The sequence below is a fragment of the Stegastes partitus genome, unplaced genomic scaffold (genome assembly GCF_000690725.1).
Source record: "Stegastes partitus isolate 25-593 unplaced genomic scaffold, Stegastes_partitus-1.0.2 Scaffold11, whole genome shotgun sequence".
Lineage (NCBI taxonomy): Eukaryota > Metazoa > Chordata > Actinopteri > Pomacentridae > Stegastes > Stegastes partitus.
The window spans coordinates 999670-1022552 of NW_007577742.1; the positions used below are offsets into that span (position 1 = coordinate 999670).

At 40.2% G+C, this 22883-nt stretch overlaps 2 protein-coding genes across 2 annotated transcripts in view; one reads left to right on the forward strand and one right to left on the reverse strand.

The window, feature by feature from the left end:
- Nucleotides 1-59: 59 nt before the first annotated feature.
- On the reverse strand, nucleotides 60-6078 carry ints12 (integrator complex subunit 12). Its single transcript, XM_008287176.1, has 7 exons — nucleotides 5983-6078; nucleotides 4831-4988; nucleotides 4574-4732; nucleotides 2830-3008; nucleotides 2493-2652; nucleotides 2171-2314; nucleotides 60-887 (listed from the first exon to the last, which is right to left on the reverse strand). The coding sequence occupies exons 2-7, from the start codon at nucleotides 4984-4986 to the stop codon at nucleotides 324-326; spliced, it is 1362 nt and encodes a 453-aa protein (XP_008285398.1). The 5' UTR covers nucleotides 4987-4988; nucleotides 5983-6078; the 3' UTR covers nucleotides 60-323.
- A 296-nt stretch (nucleotides 6079-6374) lies between these two features.
- The window catches only part of gstcd (glutathione S-transferase, C-terminal domain containing), a 50019-nt gene continuing 33510 nt past the window's right edge, over nucleotides 6375-22883 (forward strand). Inside the window, exons 1-5 of the mRNA XM_008287187.1 lie at nucleotides 6375-6450; nucleotides 6554-6984; nucleotides 8801-9253; nucleotides 10658-10927; nucleotides 15603-15696. Coding sequence (XP_008285409.1) covers nucleotides 6568-6984; nucleotides 8801-9253; nucleotides 10658-10927; nucleotides 15603-15696 — 1234 coding nt within the window. The 5' untranslated portion in view covers nucleotides 6375-6450; nucleotides 6554-6567. The remainder of the gene's footprint in view (nucleotides 6451-6553; nucleotides 6985-8800; nucleotides 9254-10657; nucleotides 10928-15602; nucleotides 15697-22883) is intronic.

Below are 22883 nucleotides of genomic sequence, written 5' to 3' on the forward strand. Positions count from 1 at the left end.
TTGTGCAGACGGTTCAGATTTAAGACACACTACTTGCTACAAGTCACTGAAATCGCCAGTTTGTAAGAAGAGGATATTTAATGACATTTGTTGATAAAAAGTGACACTTCTTTCACTGGTTAGATTTGTTAGGACAGAACGAGGCACACAGAGTCCAGCAGCATTTACACAAAGTAAAATTCAAGTATTTGACTGGATGGTGTTGCTCCATGTACAGACGCTCTTGAAATACAAACATGATGCTCTGGCACTACATCCACATCGAGCGTTTATTTTCTACTCCCTCACACGTCCTCCTCTTACTCGATCCTCTCTACCTCTACTCATTTCTTTAGTTTCTTCTGCGCTGCTTTCTTCTTCACAAGTTGTAACCGTTTCATGGCGTTAAGCTGGGACTCTTGAGACGTCGGTGCTTTGTCCCCTGCTGCTGCCTTTGACCCATTACCATTGTTCCCGTTACCTCCTCCGTTATTGCCTCCATTCCCTCCAGCGCTTGTCTGGGAGCTGCCGGGGGATCCGGCCCCTGACGAAGCAGAGCCTTTCCCTTGGCCTTCACTGCTTGATGAACGGTTTAGCGGCTGCTTACCCAGAGTCAGAGGAGGAGGAGGTTTCAGATTTACCTGGCTGGAGCCATTTCCATTGTTGCTGCCAGCTATCTTTGCGCCCCCAAGTCCTGATTTGGCTCCAGCTAGCCCAGACAACCCGACAGGTTTCTGACTGGAAGGAGTTGTCAAAGTCTTGCTGCTCCCACTTGGGCCTGAGGAACCCAGTTTGGAGCTTGCAGGAAGAGATGGGCTTGTTTTGGCGCCAAATGCAGCCCAGCCTGTAAGCCCGCTGCCTGAGGAGGAGGAGCCGCTGCCGGTGGGATTGGCTGATGTGGTAGGTGGCTGCATGAAATGGAAAACAGCACCACAATTATTGGAGCGCGACACAAATTCGACAGATGCTAAATGTTGTTGTTATACTACAGTAATAACCGCAATAATGGCTTTTAATGTTTTAAAATTGAGACCTTAGCAAGACACCAATATTTCTGATGGCAAACATCAACAAAAACAATTGTAGTTTTTATTATTGCAATATATTTAATGAGGCCTATGAAAAAAATTGTACCAAACACTTTACAAGTTGGGAGTTTCTGGTGTGCCTTTCTCAAGATCAGGGTATTACTCTGCAGGCATTTCAAAGATAAGGTAAACAAGGTACATTTTGTTATTAACTGAAGCTTATTTATCACTTCAGGAGGGACAATCCATCTGTGGTGGATATCACATGAAATGTTCAGTGCATTACCTGATTTATTGGTGTTATATTAAAGTGTACTCACCTCCACTCTACTTGCAATACCTAAAATTACTACGGCGGCTCAACCTTTCTGCTTTCAATCAAATTATGTCTGCACAGGTATTAGTGAAGTTAGATGGCAATTTAGTGTGTGAAAAGATTCTGTAAAATGAAAAAGACCTAGAAATGTAAGATACATTTACCGGCATCACTTAAGAGCTTTGCTCACAGTTTCGGATTCAAAGTTCCTCTTATCAGAGACCTCACTGTTAAAGGTAATCTGACTTATAAGCAGGAAATAACTTCTAGCTCTGGTTTCTTACAAGCCATGTTACATGTTGCAACAGTCATTATTCAGCCATGTTACCCACAAATTAGACAGTGCCTTCACCTCCTTACTTATGCAATAATTACACAGCAGGCGAACAAAACTCTCACTCCCAGTGCAAAAAGTATTAACAACAATCTGTCGCTGCAAAGCAACATGTCTGCCGTCAGAATAACTCTATGGTGAACTCAAAGTATAGGTCCTCTGAAAAGTTTCATATGTGTTTCCTCTGGAGGAATAACACTACAATGGAACACTTTCTCAGTAGCAAGTCAGGGTTCTGATCTTTGAAAATAAACGTATACTTTCTGCTCATGCTCTTCTGCAGGGATTAATGCAGATTGCCTTTTACAGTAGTTTTGCACACTGACAGCAATTATTGTTCTCTTATTTCCCACTAATCATAAATTAAAGGTGTACAATCATAGGTTTTGTTTGGGTTGGGGGTGATGCAGGAGTACATATGAAACACAACAGATGACTGTGCATTAGTCAAAAAACGGGCAAAAACGTTAACTGTTCACATTCTCAACTAAATTTCCCAGCCATAACACATACCTTCACTTCTGTTCTTTTGAATGCTTGGAAGGTGCTGGTTGTGTCAGTTTTGGGTTTAAGCTCCGTCTTTTTCACCAGCGTGTCTTTAACAACAGGTGCAGATGATACCGATGCAGGCGACGGCTTCTGTGGAGGTTTCTGGGCCTTGCGGACAAAGAAAAACAGTTTTATAAAAAACAAAACAAAAACAAAAAAAAACAGTAACAACAACAACAACACCGTGACCAATGACCATCACTATGGATCAGTCACTTAAGACAATGTAGATGTTCTGCAAGTAACTACAATATTGGAATATTGAAAGATTATTTATTTTCCTCACCATACGTTTCATTTGCCTGGTGCAGCGGGCACAATACCAGACAAGCCGTGGGTCATTTACTTCTTTGTCTGTCACCTGAGGCTTGTGACAGTCCTGGTGGTACAAATTATGGCACTCCTGGCACTCTACCAACTGGTTTCCCATGGTCACTGTCATTTGTCTTAATTAAAAACACAACAAGGAAGTGAACATATGAATAGAACGCATAATAGGTAAATTACCAAGTTTAACTGTATAAACCAGAAGACTGAATAGCATGGAATATGTACGAATATCCTGAAGCTTATGCATTACAGAACAATTAGATTAACTTAACATACGAATAATTAACATGTACCTGCAAACCACACAAGCCAGGCCCATTTCCATGGCAAAGTCATCGGCATTAGTCTCATCATCATTTATGTTTGGCAGGAGGTCTTTGCTTGTCTGAACAGTAATTGGAGAAGAACGATTCTCCTGTTTCTCCAAACGTGGCTTTTTCGGAGGGTCCACCTCACCCAAGTCAACCCGGACCTGTTTTTCAGGAAGACAGAATGAGGTCAGTTTGTACAAAGGCATCAGCACCTAACAACACATTCAAATTTTATTTTCTTTTGTTAATGCTTGTAGTCCTACATGGAATAATCTCTGGACTCTAATTTCCCCATGGTGTAATCACCACGGACATCAACTGCATTAATCTGCTTAGTCTGTCTGGCTGGAGAGTACAGCTTTACAATATAGTGTTCTTGGTCTAAAAAAAACTATTTAATTTCAAAATGTAAGCATTACCGTAATTTTAAACTGAGAGATGTATACGTATATGTTACATACAATCATGTAAATGTGATCATGAGTTTCACAATTTATATCGTACTACTTCAAAAGCAAACATGTTCTCACAGGCAGCCAGCTGGACATTAATAACAAAAGAAATATTTAGGGTAACCTCAAAGACAGTTACTTGCTTGTTGTAGTCCTGAATTAATTTGTGAGCTTCCAGTTTTCCCCAATACAATTTAACTAAAAGGTTTGGCCTGTAGCACAATGAATGTGCTAATGTGCAATAAAATATTGGATACTGCATTAAAGTGCCAAGTCTCTGTTTTAATTTGAATAAGTTGAAATCAATACAAAAACCTCTGTGGTGGATATAACTCTTTTAACGCCCAGCGTCCAAAGTTTAGGGGTCCAGAAGTAATTGGCAGACACAGGCAAAGTCAAACTAAATCATTATATTGAATATTTTGAGGAAAATCCTTTACAGTCAAACACTGCCTGAGGTCTTAGAGCCATAGATATCACCAGATGCTTTGTATCTTTCCAGGTCTTTACTGCCGTGACTTCCACCTCTTGCTTGTTGTGGGGTCTCTCTACCTCTATTTTGGTCTGTAGCAAGTTTACTGTGGCTTAATTGGACTGTGATCAAGTGTTTGAATCAGCCAGTCAAGGATACTCTACCTCTTCACCCTCAAAAGCTCTTTGAGCGCTTTGGCTGTATGTTTACCATCATCATGATCCTGCTGACTGATAAAATGCCATTCCATTATCTTTTGATGTATTTTGCTGAATCTGATCACACAGAATGCACCTGTACACCACTGCTGTCATTGTTTTGCTTCCACTAACAGTAAAATTATCTATAATGGCATAACTGGAGCAGCAAAATGTTTTACTGATGGAATGGTGTGCTTCGGTCATGAGCTGTTTTTTTTTTTCATGCTTTCCTCCTTCCTGTTGAGGAAATGTTTACACTCATATCCTGAAAAGCAATCTAGACTTGCTGTGCAGTCACAAAGGGTCTGTTTCGCAACATGCAAATGATTTTCTGGCCATCCACCTGTGCTCCTAGGTCTTCCACGTTGATTGCTATTGAGTGTTGATTTTGGCAAACTAACAACCTTTAAAATCACTTTTCAGTCTCAGTCTTACTTACTTCTTCTAGTCAACTCTTTAGTCCCCCTCAATCTAAATTGCAACTCTAAAACAGCTCTGAATCATGTGTGAACTCTTCTGTGTGTGAAAGGACACAACGCTGCCAAAGCCACATTGTGAAAATAAATTATTCTTATCATAGTGACTATAAATGCCTCCAGTACCTTCTCAGAGGGCCTCTTCTCTGCTTCTTTCTTGCTCTTCTCCGAGCTGGATTTGCTACTTCCACTGCTGCTGCTGGAGGATGATGAACTTGAGGAGGACTTGGAGTCTTGTTTACTTAAGCTCAGTTTTGACACAGATCCCTTTGACACCTCTATATCCTGAGGAAACATTGTTGCCACAAAGCATATTAGTATTTAGTCATAAAAATCACAATGTATACAAAAAAAAGACTGTATCAGCATATATATATTCTCACCTTTTGTAATGAACGGTAGGATGAGTCACTTCCTCTTGCAAGGGACTCATCAAGTAGAGCTTTGAGTTTCTCAGCTGAGTCTTTACTCTTGGAGTGCAAATAACTCAATCCCTTTAGAAAGATGGGATCCAACTCCAAACTGACAGGTCCAGCCATAGCTTGATTTGAGAATCACAACATAATGTTATCAGTTTTTCAGGCCTCAGTTAGAAGTTACATTGTGAAATACCACTGCTAAATTCAGTCCAAGACAAGTTTGGTGAAAATAGTAAATGAGTTACCAAATACAATCAAAACAATGAACCAAACAAACAAAAAGCGTGCAGTAGCGGTATAGAGTTTTTTGTTAATGTGCGCTCATATTTGACTTTATTGAGATCTTCAGGTATTATGATAATGAAACTCTTTACAAAAACAAAACATCTTTGTCACAATCAATAAAATGCTGTTTAACCGTGTAAACAAATGGATTCTTGCATGTGCAACCTCCTGGAGTCAGTTAGGTAACTTGAAACAGTCTTGGGTTCATCGTGACCTTTAGATTTAGCTGTTTCTTTGGCTCTTAGCATTAATGATAAATAAAGTTGTCTCCTCTACATGAAACTTTTAGAAAGATTTAAATATTCAGTAGTTTCTCCTCTGTTTAAACATGGCCACGGTTTGCTTCTCATACAATGATTGTCTTTATAGTAGGGCACTGTGTTTACAAAAGATGACATAATATGGACACCAAAAGAATGACAGGAGAGAAATGGGCCAAAGAATGACGTCTGAAAGGAAAAATAGAAAATATACTTGAACCAGGACTCTTGATTAAAGTGTTCACTGTGATGTGATAGTTCATTTACATCCATGTACTGTCCTGTAATGTTCACTTCTCCGTGGATATTTTACATTATTTTCGTATTTCAAGGCAGGATTTTCGGAGATAGCCTTCTCCCCTGGCTTGAGCCCCAAGTGTCTCAATTTCTCCGCATTCGTTCGTTGGGTTTAAGATAAAGAAACACGGACGTTAACGATGAGTACAGTCGGTGACTGTGTAACGTGACTAGTGCTTTGATAGCGGCACACTGGCTAAAGATATCCTTCCTCTCTGCTGGCAGTTATGCAGATAAATTTACAGACAATATTTTTTTCGGAGAACTACGTTACCTCACACTCTGCTTCTGGTGAAAGTCTGTGCCGTAACCCGGTATTTTCGTTCTGGTGACGGTTGGGCAACACTTCCTACAAAAGCAGCAAGCAAGCCCGGGTGGCGCTTCCTTCGTTTCTCAACCTGTGCAACCGTCAAATGTGTCCGGAATGTACACGGTCGGAACCTTATAAGGACAACGTTTTGATTTTTTGTTTTTTAACCAAGGAATAATGTATGTCTGTCTTAATCTGCATTTAACATTGAACTACAAGTACCGTGTATGCTGCTGGCATCTCTATACGGACGGGACACTTTTAACATATTACGCAATTTTAATAAGTATTAATAAGTCGACAGCTGAGGGCGCTGTGGAGCTATGCTAACAGTAGCATGGGGGAGAGAAGAAGCAGGAGCGCAGTGACCGTGTGGTACCATAACAACGTGGTTTTATTGTAGTAGCCAATACATATGTTCGGACCTCTGTTGTAAGTATCTCTAAATGTCATTTAATAAATTTCAACTACGTAAGCCTAGCTGGGCACACCAACGCATTCCCCAAAGCTAACTATTTAACATCTCTTTCAGCAGCGACACTATTTACAATGACAGCCCTTGAGGTAAAGCAGCAGCAACCATCGCTCTATTTAGAAGTTTGCTCCCAAAATGAGGAACCTCGTCTTCCCCTGCACACCTCCATCGTCCTGTTCCTTTTGTCCTACTGCGAGTGCAAGTCTTTCAAAGTTTTCCTGGTCTCCAGCAAGCCTAACAGCTCGAAGTCACTGAGCAGTCAGCTACCGGTGTCTCTGGATGTGTCTGACATCCAGCCAGAGGGTCTGCCCCCGCTGGTGCACGGCTGCCGTCTCCCTGCTGTTCTGGATGAGACCAGAAGTCTCTGCAGGGCAGGACTCGCAGTGGTTCTGAGACATATCATCAACAAAACCATTGAGACCGACCCTTCCAGAAATGATGTATTGGCACTGCTGGGCTTCAAGAAGACGTGTCTGAAGGCCTGTGCTGAGGTAAGTGGAAAGCAGGGAAAGAAATGACAAGAATACAGAATAGAAAGAGAAAGAGCTGGAGTTGGAGTGACTACTTTACTTACTTGCAAGGTACTTGGAGATCATAAATTAAAAGTTTCACAACTTTAGCAGCAACTGTATCAAGAATAACTATACTCAACAAAGGGATAGATCGTAGCCATTCTTTTAAATACTGGGTAATAAGTATTTGTTATTCCAGCACGCTGCATTTCTACAACAGATATCATGAAACAAACAAGTACGCACTATGTTGGAAATAATAACAGGCACATTGAGAGTGGGGTCATAGATCACAAATCACAAGTCAGCAATGATGTTAATGAGGTTGTTGATGCTGCTTGTGGAATGTCGTCCCACTGCACCTGAAAGTTTTGGTGCTGTTGATGAGCATTTTATAATAATATAATAATAACTTTATTTGTATTGCACCTTTAAGAACAACAATTCACCAATTGCTTTGACAGGTAGAACATAAAATACAGGTACACTATCAGGCAGGACAGGGCAAACACAGGTATAAACAAAATAATAAATAAAAAAGTGCATGCAAACACATGTAAATACACACCGTAAAAAATGGAAATGTCCAGAATGGATAGCTGGTTAAAAACTGGTTAAAGGGACGACATCACACAAGGGGATTAAGAGAGAAGCTGAAGAGAAAATCAAAGGCTTTACCTCCACACATTTTAAATTTTAGGGGATCAAGTTTTCAGACACGTCCATTCAAACAAAAATATGGCAGATTGTGTGTTGTACTATACTGTCTGAATATATGCCTTAGACAACAACTGGTTGTCCACATTCATGTGCCTGGCCACAGCTCTAACTGACGGGACCGCATCCAGCAACCAACAGCCAGTTCTCGTCTTTCTCTTGTCATCTGTGGCATTGTGTCATTTAGATAAAGCTGCATGTTAAGGTGGCATTTTATAGTCACTGGTCAAAGGAATGTTTGTGTACTGGTCACTCTGTCTAATCACTGTCCTTTAAAGCTACAACTGACTAGAGTGTGGATTAATGCAAGGGTTGACATTTTTTCACCTTTGAAGAGTTTCAAAAGATTTAATGCTCTTTTGGCTAAATTTAATCCTTTTCTATCGATTACAATAACAATTAAACTTTAGCTTTTATTTTCCAAGTCAGAAAAGAAAACCATTTGGTGGCTGAGTTTATATTTTTGTTTAATTCATTTTAATTTTATTTATATAGCGCAATTCACAACATATGTCATCTCATAGCGCTTAACATAGTAAGGTGAAGACATTACAAGTTTGAGGTTGTTCAGTGTATATTGGAAGTTCTGTGCATTTTAACCTCTGGCTGTTGTTAAGGTCACAGTTGATCTCACTATCACGCCAGCATCAGTGCTGTGCATACAGATTGCATACATACTGATTTTCAATAAACTTGGACATAATATATGCCTGCAGACAAGCATGCAGTTCAGCATCCATGAAATATACATTTTCCAATGATGACATTAAAATGGATTAATACCATTAAAGATTCAGTTGAGCTAATGAAACTGACCTACCTCACGACTTTGTTTAATGTTGTTATTTACCATGAACTAAAGGAGAATATTTGGAACTGATTGGGCTTAAAGTCTGTGGGTTGCAGTTGACTTATGAAATTTTTAAGTCAACCATGGTAACCTTCTTTGCAGGATAACATCTAGACCAGTGTCCTTATAACCTATCACACAATAAGGTGTTCAGCAGTGTCTTTCAGTTTTGCACTTTTAGACAGTGCTGTATTTGACCTCAAACATGGTGTCTTTTCTCACTTTCAGGTGAGTAAGTGGACCAGACTGTGTGAAATTGGCATCCCTTCTGCTGTTGAGGAGCACCTCCGAAATCCCACCAATCAATATCAGCAGCTGCCTCTCTCCATTCTCACCCTTGAGAGAAGGCTAGCGGAGCCTGTCAAAGTCCACAACGATGACAAGATACGCAGACAGAAACTCCAGGAGCAGAGACAGAATGAAAAGAACGAGTCCACCGAAGGCCAAGGGAACCTGGACTCCGAGTCTGGACAGTCACCTCGAGTCTGTGACGGACTTGAGCTTAGAGCAGCTTTGTCCAAACTGTCTGTGGATTCAGTTCCAGCTTTAACCACCAGAGAGAACTCTGAGATCAGGAAAGTGAAGACAACAGATTTGCCTCCACTGGAGCATGTGTTTGCTGAGGGATTGTACTTCACTCTGACTGACGTGGTGCTCCTGCCCTGCATTTATCAGTATCTGGTAAGGCCCGTGGACTTGATGACATATGAGCTGTGTTTGAGTGTGTTCAGCAACGAACCCTTGTGGCTAATGACCTCATTTATATTATGCTGTAAGTTATTACCTAATTTTGATTCATGAAAACACATCAAATGCTCATTTCATTTTAACATAAATGCCAATGTTTCCTGTTTAAACCTTATGTTTTCAACAAGCTTTCTTTAAAAGATATTCTTTTAGCAAACAATCAAGCATAGTCATCCAAGGCTTTGTCTCCCATATAAACAAAAGCACATGTGCCTTACGTCTGATGTCAGCATTTAGATGTTGCCATTCAGGCGACAGAGCCCCCATTACATGTATTTACTGTTTTTTTTTTGTTTTTTTTTTTAATACCTTTATTATGATGACTTGTCAAATTATGCATGACGTATGGTTTTGACACTCTGGTCAGGGTGAGCAGTCGGTACACCCAGCTCCTTTCAGATCCATCCAGGCAGAAACTTGAGTTAAGAAGACTCACTGCATCAGACTTGGCACAGGTTTTGCTCTCAAAGGTGGTCTAGAGCCACCTGGCAAAGTCTGATAACAGTGTATGGGAGGGTTTCTATTCAAATGCAGCAGGTTGAAATGCATTTCACTGACTTTACTTTAGGAACACGTCTCTCTGCAACAGATCAAGAGTTGGCAAGATGTTAGGCTGACCTTAAAACTCTTAACTTAAAAAAAAAAAAAAAGATTCACAAACATTTTCCGAATATTTATTATGTGCAATTTTTGAGGAATTCTGTTGTAACAATTAAAGTAACTGCGGCTGAGAATTGAGAGCTGCTCAGTTCAAGTGTATGTTGTTATTGATCAGGAATGCTGCATTGTCAGGCAGTGAAGTGGGTCTCAACCTCCATTTCACCTCTCAGCTGTCTCCAGCTATTCCTTGACTGTGGGAATGAACTGAGGTTCTCACAATGAGGCTTTTAGTAGTCAGCTGTGCTCCAGTGGTTTCCAGTTTCACACTCAGCCTAGCGTGTCTCCTCTTAACGGCCATCACTGTCCGCGACACATGCAGCCACAGTGAATCCTTTCCACTCCACCCACTTGTCATACTGCAGAGTGCCCCCTTCTTTCTCTTGGGTCTGTGTCCCTCGCCCCGTGTCTTCACACATACTCACATGCAACTGACACAGCTTCTCTGATCATGTCTTTGTTTGTGTCTTTTTACCCTCCCCACCTGCCAACTCTGTTTTGATGTTTTTTTTTTTCCGGCCGGCCCCTTGTGTGTGTCCATCCGTCAGTGTGATGACTGAATTCTGTTGAAACCTGACATCTCGCTTCACTGGAGATGACACGTCAGTTGAGTCACTTAATCAATATCTCCTTGTTTTTTTCCCCTCTTTATTCTGTTATTTCTCTGTTCGCCTTTAATAGTGTTCCCTCCAAACCCACGCTGCGAGCACTCTACATCAGCTCTCCCACATCCTGCGCTGGTACATTCGTGTTCAGGAGGTACCTGGGGTGCTTCGGGCAGCCAAGGCTTGTGGACTACTCCTGTCCAACCCCCTAGTTCCCACATCCAGCCTCTCAGAGCCATCTGCAGAGGACAGTCCAGCAAACCTGCTTGTAGAAGAGGAAGGCCAGGAGATGACCACACAGATTCCTTTTGTCGGCGGTCCCCGGCCCACAATCACTAAACTCAAAGTAAATGATTACTTTCCCTTACTTATTCCTCAGTTTGTTTTGCCTCTATGTGTTCTCCAAACATTTGTTCTTCAGCACACACGTACACTGGCTGGAAATTTAACGGGCTGTCTCCTAGTGTCCCTTCACAGCACGTAGAGGGTTTGCAGGCTCCAACTGGTTGTTAACTATTATCCCTGTAATTTCATGCCTCCATTTTCTGCTGATTGCGCCTTCAAGAGTGTGGCTCTCGCTTAATGTTTTGGCTTCTGGCAGACTTTTTTAATTGTTGAAATTTTTCATCTTTCTGCCAGTACTTTAACTTAATTTGCTTTCAGTCAGAAAATTAACATTTTAAGTGGGTTTTTAAGAATTTTAGGACACTTGTCTGTTTACAGTATTTCCTTGCCATAGGTGTTTTCTATAACAGCATATTTACAGTCAAGACAAAGTAGAAAAAAAGCAGAAAATAGTGACCTCTCTTAAAAGAATGCCAATTTGTTTGTAAGAAAAGTATCTTGCTGCCCTCAATGCTTTTTAAACTGCACATTTCAGTATTCTCAGTGGATCATTTTGCCACTTGCAATAGTGCAGACAGTGCACATTCAGCTTATGCTCATTTCAGGTGCAATAAAAACAATGAATCCAGTCCAAAACAAAACAAAGTTTTATAGACACACTAAGTTGTTTATAGTAATGGCTAAAATTTTTAGTGTAAAGAGACAAGACGGCACACAATCCTAGCACAATCCACTCCACACTCTTAAAATGCAGTTCCCTCAGGAAGCATCGGCAAGGCACTTACACAGTTGCACACATTTATAGTTTTCTTAGCACCATAAGACCTCAGATATTACCTCTGCAGCATTTGAACTAGGTTTGGGGAGGGAGATAAGCAGACCCAGCTGTATAAAAGGAGACAGTCCTCTCCACCCTGACTAACCTCTCACTGCTGCACCCTCAGACTGTTCTGTTGGCCTTGTTGCTCTCCTCTCTCAGCGAAGATATTTCTATGATTTCCTGCTGGCTAAATGTGTATAACGATGTGATATTAACTGACTGAAAAAGTGGAAAGGAAGAAGGCAGGACAGGAGGGTTTGGAGAACTTGGATAAGGCTGAGTGAGCTGGGTGGTCAGGATGGGATGTGTCTTAAGCGTGTCCTGTTGACGGAGGAAATTTAGTTGGGCCCAGATGTGCACAAATGACAGTTTTCATGGCAGGTTGAAATCAGACATTAAAACTGAGAGGAATGTTTGCACACACACACACACACAGACACACATACACAATGGCCACCATTCTGTGTGTGCCTAAAGGGATTACAAGGATGGCTACGTGTCGCCACCATCATGTCTGCAGTGCAGCTGTTGTGTTGTCTTGGCCAATGTCCCTGTGTGTGTGTGTGTGTGTGTGTGTGCATGTGCATACGTCCTCATATATGACTCTGTGTGTTCCAGCAAGGCAAGTACATGGAGACAGATAGATCTGCCGTCTGACATGGTGACAATCGATCCTTCACTGCTGCTAACCAGAGGCACTGGGCTCATCTCGCTACACTATCCACAATATAAATGGCTCATAAACTCTGCCTCTTTCTCACTTCAGTTAACACACACCCATGCATGCCAGTCAAACTGCCTGTGCAATGAGCTGTAAAGGCACAACCTGTGATCTAAATGTATGGGTAAACAAAAGGGTAGCCCCAACGCCAAAATCAAGATCCTGCAGTATCACTTCCTAACAAGGGCTAAAAATACACAGCGACTGAAAAGCTACCGCTAAAAGTAGAAGGTTATCCAGAAAACAGGATTACTATTTTAACAAGATCAATTGAATAAAAACTGAGAGAAATCTATGATTTTCTGTTAGACGAATTGGCTCACAGCGAAGCCGGTGTTCCAGAAATAAGGATTACAGGCAGTCTGTGTTCCTGTGGAAACTTACTCTCTGAAACCAATGAGCTTTATGGCAGGATACTTTAACCAATTAGTCCTCGTTTGGCCCTAAAGCTTAGCTAAGCAACCAAGATTCCTTTTTCCAGACAACATCCACCTCAGTGCTGCTTCAGAATATGACTGAAGTGCTTTTTGACCAGACTTTCAGTTCAATCAATACAATTTTGAACTATATAGTAGAAACTAGAAGGGTTTAAACTGAATAGATTGTTTATGTATTTCAACTTTTCACAGTAAGTCCAGATTTTCTTACTGAGATATCTCACAAACCTTCACCCAGTGAGAAAAGAATGACCTTCAGGCACATTGCAATACAATGTAACACAGCACATTTGAAATATTACAGCTTATACAACTATGTGAAACTTAGAATAGATTGGAATTGCTTTCGACACTGTCAAAAAGGTGTTGATTTTGTTATATTGTTAGGTTTTTCTTATGTTTTAGCACATGCTTTAATGTAAATGCAGAAGACAAATATTAATAATATTTAGATGGTATATAAAACAACATCACACTGTTCAGCCCCAACGTTTATTTAACTTCTTTTGTTTTGCTTTTGCATGATATTATAGTGTTTCACATCACAGTAATAACGCACAGTAATAATTTTTCTGATCACTCAGTATCTTGTTTTTTATTATGGAGAGAGGTTTTAAAAGTTGAGACGGCCAGTAAAGATATTTTGCAGTATTTAAATCAAATTTAATACATTTTTATTTTGATGTTTATCTCAAGGATATTAGTGACAAGCTGAAAGGCTAAAGAAATTCTGTGACTTACAGCTGCAGGGACTCAATAAGTTTGTGTAAAAACCTTAAAAAACATGTTGTCTTGGCATGATTTAACAATGTTCCACTGCCCTTCTTGTGATGTCAGGAATGTCTGACTTTCTAAATCTTTAGGAGCTTCCATAAATGTTCACGTAAGGTCAGATGACTGTGGAGGAAGGTCCATGGCAGTCAGAACCAAGCAGCAATCTCTTAGGATGAAGCCTGCGCAATAGTGTCAAGAACTGCAGTTCATCTAATGGCCATTTGAGGCTGACTCCGAAAACGACTCAAACACTGTAGACCTCCACGTTAAAATAAAACTTTTCAGCAGCAATAAACATGTTTACAGTCTTAAACAGAAAAGCTTTTGGTCTCTGTGGCTGCTTTCCCTGTTCATGGCAGCTGGACAGGGAGGAATTTGTATGCAGCTCACCCATTTAAATTGTATTAAGGCTTAAAATTATGTATGATTAAGGGCATGGGCGCTCCATAGCCCAGAGATGTTTGCATGACTTGCCTCAGCTCCGCTTATGCTCAAGCTCTTTGCTCATTTTTGGATTAGACAGGGTTTAGAAAGAGTCAGGTACTGCCAAGAGTTTGACAGCTATGGTCAGCACTCCTTGTTCTGCTTTGGCCTTCCAATAGCTCCTGCAAAAAGCTTTTAGCTGTGTTTGAGCTCCTGCATCAGTATCAATCCTTCTTTGAAAAGATGCAATTTGTGTCTGAAGTATGAACTGTTACTGCTTCTCAGTCAAAAGTGTATCGCTGATTTCTTCATTATTTTACATACCATGTTTTTCTTGTTTTTAAATGCTTCCTGATCCTTGAATTTTCAGATTATTGCCATGTTTTCATAAAAATCTAACAGATTTTAACGTGTTTTTAGATCTTTAGCCCTCACTGGATATATAAAAATACATATTGAGTTATTTGTTTAACTTATTGTCTTGCAGTAATGACAGAAAGTATATTTACAATGTTTTTGAATATCATTACACTTTTAGAATGCTATCTTCCGCAAAATAAATTGCTGTTTTCTTCCCATTTAAACCTAATTATTGTAGAATTATGCAGTGCTCCAAAAGATTTGTAGTTGTGATACCTAAACAGTAGAGCACTGTGTTTTGTATTGTCTTGTGTAAGTTTTAGACACTGAAAGAAAGAAATAAAATAGATTTTATTTTTCAACCATATAGAGGACGCTAAACAGAAGAGAAAAACAAAATTGAATCAATACTTGGTGGGATCACCGTTGCCTTGAAACAGCAGAAATTCTCCAAAGTACATTTTCACACAGTTTTTAAGATACTTGGCAGGAAGGTTGTTTGTAGATTCTTGGAGAAATTGCAACAACTGCTTCTGTTTCTTCATGTAATCCCAGACTGAGCCCATAATGTTGAGATAAGGGCTCTGTGGGGTCGTTGTCATGCTGCAGAATGAATTTAGGACTGATCAGATGCCATCCAGATGGTGTCGAGTGATGAATTTAAATGTGAACATCGAAAGTAGCCAACCTAAAAGTTCTGCACAGTTAAATATCTAACTAGAAGTACTTAAATAAAGTACAACATTAGTGTGGTATCAAGCGAAAATGTACTTTTGTTCTCACCCTCTTATCCGTCAAAAGCACAAAAAGGAAGTTCTTTATCTCGTTTCTTGTATGTTTTCATTTTTTTCTGGTATGTTATTGAACTGATTGTCAAGGAGTATGTAATGTACTGTACCAGTCAAGGATTGTTCTCTCTTGAGATCGTAGTAAGTGGACTGACTTCTCCTCAGGTGCAGCCTCAGATCAGCGTGAGCAACAACAAAGTACTTGTTCAAAAGCAGTCCTCTTTACGTTGCTTCATTACAACCATTTGGGCCACAGAACCTCAAGGCTGTAAAGGTGTTTCTATGGTAACATGTGCATTTGTGTGTGTGTGTGTGTGCGCGTACGTGTGTACACGTCTGAATACTTTCCCTAGGAAAATGGCATCGAGTCAGTCTTCGCTCCTCATCCTTGCCCTTCCTGGACCCTCCCATGGGACAGCTTACCAGGAGCTATCAACCCCACTGAAGGTAAAGTCAGATCTTGCCTTGTGGCTCTCTTCTCTGCTTCCTTCATCTTCATTTTGCCCTTCTGCCCTTCTGCCCTTGCAGTCTTTTTAGTGTTCCTTTGATCAGACCTTTTATTTTTACATTTCTTTTCCTGTTTTCTCTGTCTCACCATATTCACCTCTCTCTATGTTGCATCCAGACCCCCTTCTTACAGCATTTTTATCTCCCCCATCTCTTTATTTTGCGTGCCTCTACATTACTCCACACTCCCCTTCTTCCCTTTCCTTCTTTTCTTCCAACGCTTGGTCAGCTTCAGAACAAATACTATTCATATTGTATACATGCCGAGTACCCTGCATAAACATTTGCATCAAGCCCTCCCCCGTGCTGCTGTGGCCTGGTGATTTTCAGTGGCACCGTGCGCTGACACGTTGCAGAGCTTTCTGTTCATCCTCAGTTGGATGTGGTTTCCCATGAGGCCCCCCTAATGAATTTTAAAGTGCTTATCTACATGTGTTATCCTCCTTATGTTGTGGGGTGAAAGTGTGAAATAGGTCTGTGACAGGAGGAGACTCAGCACAATAGAAACACACAAAAAGGTGCACACACAACTAATGTGCAATGTGGAACTTGTACTTATGCCTTAGTGGATACTGATTGCTGTGAAAGCAGGATCTAATAGACAGTGGAAGGGTTGTTGATTGCTGCCCCAGGTGGCACTGGTGAAGCAGACAGAAGAAATCTCTGTTTTTGTTGTCTCTCTTTCTCTTGCCTGCATTGTTTTTCTTCTTATTAGTCGGATGTCTGTGCTGGTAGAGATGCTAAATAGTGTTTGTGCATGTGTTGCAGCAGCTGCAATGCATCAGTGTTATTGTTACAGGAAAATGGAGGAGGCTGATAAATGCACACATATATATGCATTTGATGAATATTTAAATCTGTCGTTTCATTTCTTGCATCCTTTCATTTTCACTTGTGTGGAAAATTGTGACAAGCGGAAGTTCATTCTCATCGTTTACTTCCTCCAGTCGAACATGGAAAAATGAAGCCAGGAAGGCATTTCATTATTAAGATACAAATGGTACCATAACTTTTGCCATCTTCCTCTTTTGCGTTATGTGTTGTGCAGATCTAACTTCCACTTCATTTACCATTTTATGGGACTATTTCTCTGACTCTAAACAGCTACATAAACGCAGAGCAAGTTAGTACATTTTGTACCTGTAGCACCTTTAACGACACAAAGTGACACGACCCTGGGAAACACAACAAGAAAATTACAGAGAATGGACAAACATATTACAACCAATTAAACAAAGCATACCTGATATACTCACTCTCACTATTGTTAGCATTTGTTTTGCTCACTGGATGTACTAGACTGTGATCAATCATCTTACTTGTATTGCTTTGGGGCTACATAACAGAATGGTAATTATAACCATGTATTTCTGTTTTCAGCGATTCGGCCAACATGTTCACAACAAATAATGCTTGTTTTACTGATTTTTCTGTTTGTGTGAATATTTCAAATACAACTAATTTTAAACAGTTTCACTTAAAGTGAGGCTAAATATGCAGTGCAGTTGGCACTGTTAACAAAATTGTTTTTTATTATGTTGCCTCTGCGCTCTGTCACCTTCACTGAGATTAAAAAAAAAAGACTATGTTGCTTAAGTGATGACTTTCATTCAGTTTTAATTTGAGAGTGTTTTAGTTACAGATGGACAGTGTCAAAATTATAGCATTTTTTCTATTTAAAACGAGTTAAACATTTGTATGTACAGTTAAAAAAAAAAAAAAGTATTTGCCATTTGTTTAACATATCTTCTTAAATCACTAAAGTCTGTGACTCCTGATGGGGGCAAGATAATGAAAACATTCGGTGAATGTTGCATGAGGTGCGCTTAAGAAAAGATGTGCAGTGCGTATTAATTAAGATGTAGATTTGTAGTGTTTAAAAAGTATGACATCTATCATAATCTTCATTGTAAGATGTTAGCATGCTGACATTTGCATATAGCACTAAACCCAAAGCACAGGAATGTTACTGTTTTTTCTCATATTTGGTCATAAACTAAAACTTTAATGATAAATTATTTTGATAATTGCTGCTTGATGAAAGGTCAAATGATCAAAGAGACTGTAGTTCATTTCTTGGGAATCAATGTCTGCACCAAATGTCTTGCAATCCATGGAAACGGTTTTCAGATATTTGAATAAAAAAAAAAAAAAAAGAAGCATGTGGTAGCGCTGGAAGAAAGTCAGAGGAACACCAAAGTCAGCAGAATACATTGTTTGGAGAACATGCATGGTTGTGCAGAATTTCACCAACTGCGTGGACTTAGACTGTCGCCAGGGTCATACCACTAGCACCGTTAAAAAACTCCCGTCGTGTCTTCTCTATTCATTTGTTCGTCTGCACTGTCCTATAATTGTGGGACTTGAAGAAAATAACACCCTGAAAAACACCCTTATGAATCCCTTAAAATTAAGTTTGTTGTTTTGTATCTATTTGTATGAAGTGGTAATAGTACCAGTAAGAAAATGAGAGAAATCCAACACTTTCACTTCATCGTCAACATTCCATTGAAAGTACAATGAATGTGCTGACTTAGAGCCAAACAACTGAGAACGTGTCATTATCCTACTACTTTCTGACTGCACAGCTCCCCGCCGTATTTGTTTACATCCATTTGCGGCCGATTAATGCAGTTCCACAGTGCCACTTAATCATCTATTTCTGTCTAAAAGCTCCACCCCAAAACTCACTCCGCTGACATCTAAACAGAAGGGCTCTTGATGATGTGGGTAGCGTGTCTATTCTGAGAGTGAGATTCATGGAGAGAGACTAAATTTTAGCTGTCCCACTTTTGTCAGCACTCTGCATGATAAACGGCACTGTTGATATCTCCTTCTGCAGTATTAGGCCGGTAGGTAGGTAGCCCCTGTGTTTTAGTACAGTGCAATTAAAGAGGAACAGAGACGAAAGGCAGCCAATTTGTCCTGAACCCCGGCGCGTGGGCTTTCCCATCCATCTGCTCCTACAGGACACACAAAAACGACTGCACACATGCCTACATGTACAGTACTACAGGGAAAATTGCAGCATTTTCCCCTTGCGTATGCATAACTATTTCCGTACCTGCAAAACTAATATATAGCACAAGTCTGTGAAATCTATCTTATTTATATGTGCTTGCTTATCTTTTTCATCTAAGTGCATATATAGTTCATCCTGCAAATGCTTGGATAGTTTTGGCTCCAGAGCAGTTGGATTTCAAGTGAAGCAATGCAGACTTTCAGCTTTAATTTGAGTGTTTTCGTCCAGCATGTACAAGTGTTAGCCTCTTTGATCCATACCCCTGATGGATTAAAAAAAAAAAGGCCACAATTTGTACCCACAATGTAAATGTAAACACCTCCAGGCACCCTCAAAGCAGCACTTCAACCTTGCAGTTGTTGTTCTGTTCGAAATCCATTGTGCTGGTGTAGGGCCAAAACAATAAAGAACATATCACCGCACCAGTTGTTTGTGACTGCACTGTATATTTCTTTCAGATATATGGTTCATAACTACTTCTACGTCTAAAACGAAGATAAACACATTCATTCATTCGCCTTTCAAAACTGTGCTTTGCTCCATACTGTATATTGTTCCAAGTCTATCGACTGATTTGCATTCAGTGATAACAATACACGCACACACACTGACACTCAGGTATGCACAATATAGGAACAAAGGAACCTCTGTGAATATGTGCTTTTTTTTGTCCTCCTTGTGTAAAGGGTTTCTTCACTAAATGGAGTGAGGGTTGTCTGCAAACAGGTAAACAGCAATGTGAATAGAAGGGTCATTGTATAGAGCAGCCAGCGTCTTGTCTCCGGCACTTCACTTAATAGAGAGAGAAGGGGAGGTTGCAAATAAAGCAGGATAGAATGATGGAGTGTGTGACAGTAGGGGATTGAGATAGAGGTGAGACAGCAGGAGGAGGAACGAGGGTTATCAGGAGAAAACAAGGCAGGGGGAAGAAGAGGGGTGAACGAGACAATGAGGCATTAAAAGGGAGTGCTGTTGAGGAAGCGGCATAGTTGTCATGCTTGAGACATGCTGCTATTAGGTCCTTCAGGGCTGTTTTGGTACAAGGAGATGAGATGAGTTCCCTTGTCTTTGTCTTAGGTTACAAGACTATGACAGAAGTTGAACTGCCGGACTGAAAACTGGCTCCATTTGTCTCTGTCTCCGGGCTTCGAGTGCAACGGAGACGTGATTGAGATTTCACAAACTCCACAGTCGGCTGGTGCATTTTTATTTTTTTTCTTTTCCTTTTCTTGGCAGGTTCATAGAAACAATGAGCGCAGAGGAAACAAAGCTCGTGGTCATTTGTAGAAATGTTGCCTGAGCTATGGGGCATCATCTCAGCATGGAATCCGCATGTATTCTCTTGTTAGTGGTAATTGGACTTGGGGAACCTGGTATCAGGATGACATCAAACGTAAAACTTCCTTGGAAAGCAAAGTCGGATGAAATATTTTGAGCTTGATGCAAATATCAATGATTTAGCTTGTTTATGCTGTAAAAAAATAATGGAAACAGGTGTCTGCTGTGTTGTAAATTGTGATGCCACGAGAGCAGAGAGAGGATATGATCCATTTTAAATATAAATGCAATGATTTGATGTTGTTTTTGATCTACAAGGAACACAAGATATTAGAAGAACTGCATGTGTACGGTCATTTTCGGACTATTGAGCGCACCTGCATATAAGCTGCACCCACAAACTTTACTAAGAAAAAAAAAAATTGCACATATACAGGCCGCACTTCTCTATAAGCTGCAGATGTCCACGTTGTAACATGAGATATTTACACAGAAAGATTTTTTTAGAACTTGTAATTAAAAAATGTACCGGTAGCATACACAAATATGTACTGTAAATGCTTTTTTCCGAATACTGCCTGTAACACGGCTGGTTAAAAAAATAAAAATTACAGTAGTCTACCAGGAAAACTCGCTATATTGATCGCAATCTTCATCTTCCTCCTGCGCACTAAAACCACTAAAGTCGGAATTGAACAGCCTCAGAATTACTTCGTCACACACTTCCTCACTCGCTCTTTCGTTGTCGCTCTCAATGTCACTTTTGTCTCGAGGCAAATTCGTAAAAATCGTAAAAATCCCAAAATTAGCCGCATCATTGTTTAAGCCGCAGTGTTCAAAGCATGTGAAAAAAGTAGCGGCTTATAGTCCCAAAATTACACTATAACGTTAATATAGAACAAACCTTTTGGCGCTTTTATTGTTGTAAGGTTAAGCTCTCTGCCCCGTATTGTTTGTATGTGGTGAACTTATATCATGATATTTCTTTGCCTGCAGAACTGCTGATGCAGGGTTTTATGGGTTCAACTCTGAAGTAATGGCCATTCAGCAATATAACATCCATGCAGTGTTAAGTGGTTTCACAGCATCCTGCGGCAGCGTTAAACACTGTTTTCGAAACAGCTTTTGCAGTTGAGCTGGAACTTCCTATTCCTTCGCAGACGTTTTCCTGCATCGTCCTCCTCTTAATTTCAAATCCCAATAGAAATATTATCCTCATCAGACGTGCGGCCCACGCTTTTCACTGGTTTGCTTGTTTATTCTACAATGCGCGCAGGTCTAATGAGTAGTTAAACATCTGTCGTGTTTAGCTTCCAGAAAGCCCTCATACACTTACCTTGCTGGTTTGGGAATAGAAAAACCTGTCTGTAAGATGCATCAAAGACGGAATATCAATCCAATAACTGCTTTCTAATATTTTATTATGTGGGTGGATATGTACTGTTTCTTTTGAAAAAAGTTTTTGGGCTACCACTTGGATTTCCATCCATCCATCCATTGTCTATACACTGCTTTATCCTGACTAGGGTCGCGAGGGGACTGGAGTCTATCCCAGCTGACTTAGGGTGAAGGCAGGGGACACCCTGGACAGGTCACCAGTCTATCACAGGGCTACACTTAGAGACAGACAACCAAGCACACTCACAAACACACTGACAATTTAGAATCACCAATTAACCTCAGCATGTTTTTGGACCTTGTGGGAGGAAGCCAGAGAACCTAGAGAGAACCCACGCTGCACAGGGAGAACATGCAAACTCCACGCAGAAAGATCCCGGGTGTCCTCACCGGGACGCGAACCAGTGACCTTCTTGCTGCGAGGCAGCAGTGCTACCAACTGCGCCCCCACTTTGATTTATAGATGTGAAATATATGACGATACAGGGCTGATTTCTTCTTCAGTTCGGCTGCCTATAATGGGAATGATTTTCCCTCAGGCGTAGCGTCACACTGTTATTGAACCTATGAGAAGATAATTAGCCCAATTTGATCAAAGTCCTGATATAAATTTTACTTTGCAGCATCTACTACTTTTTTTTTTTTTTTTGACTAGCTATTGACTGGATGCCCTCGGGACACGATACAAACTCTCTCAGCTTGACTTTATTCTAATGGATTATCATTAACTTTAAATAAATAAATGGCAATTATTTCATCTTCCAATTTGCACTGTCCATGACATCTATTCCATTTCTTTCACATTGCTGTCGAACACCACACTTCATATTGTGTTTTGTCTGCTTGTTATCAGTTGTAGATATTTGTAGAAATGATTCTCATTACATTAAATTACATTTCTAGTGGTTGAAGGCTTTTACATCAAATCTAAAGATCTGATGTGAGAATAATTAAAACACTATCTAAACATCTTTGTTGTATTAAATAGATTAAGGTTAAAACATCCAGATAAATATGCAGGTGTTTTTTTTTTTCTTTTTAAAAATGTAATTGATACGAAAATATCAAAAAAATGTGACAAAACAGCTAGAAATGTGGTTAGTCGAAAGGCTTTGATTTAACTGTCGGTCTGAACAAAAATGCAGCTTCCCTTCCTACCTGGTGAGCACTTGCACTACGCTCTGGTCACTCAGCTGAACTGAGGTCTGTGTATGTGGTTGTTTCTTCCTGTCCAGCTGTCAGGCTGAATGAATCTCTGCTGAGAGATGCACAGCAGGCTTAGTCACAAATCTGTTTAACTGTTATCCTTATCACATTACCACATCAGCTTAGTCTTTAGATAACGTTGACTGATTCCCTCTCGCCCCCTCCACTTCTGTGTTTTTCTGGAAACACATCAATGTTTTTTAGGTTTGCTGCGAGTTCAGTA

Excerpts from the sequence above, each read along its gene's own strand:
- ints12 (XM_008287176.1), bottom strand. The coding sequence starts at position 4,986 with ATGGCTGGACCTGTCAGTTTGGAGTTGGATCCCATCTTTCTAAAGGGA. Across the intron at positions 2,653-2,829 it reads CTGGCTTGTGTGGTTTGCAG|ACAAATGACAGTGACCATGG; the intron begins GTACATGTTAAT and ends TTTTTAATTAAG. Across the intron at positions 2,315-2,492 it reads CCAGGCAAATGAAACGTATG|GCCCAGAAACCTCCACAGAA; the intron begins GTGAGGAAAATA and ends TTTGTCCGCAAG.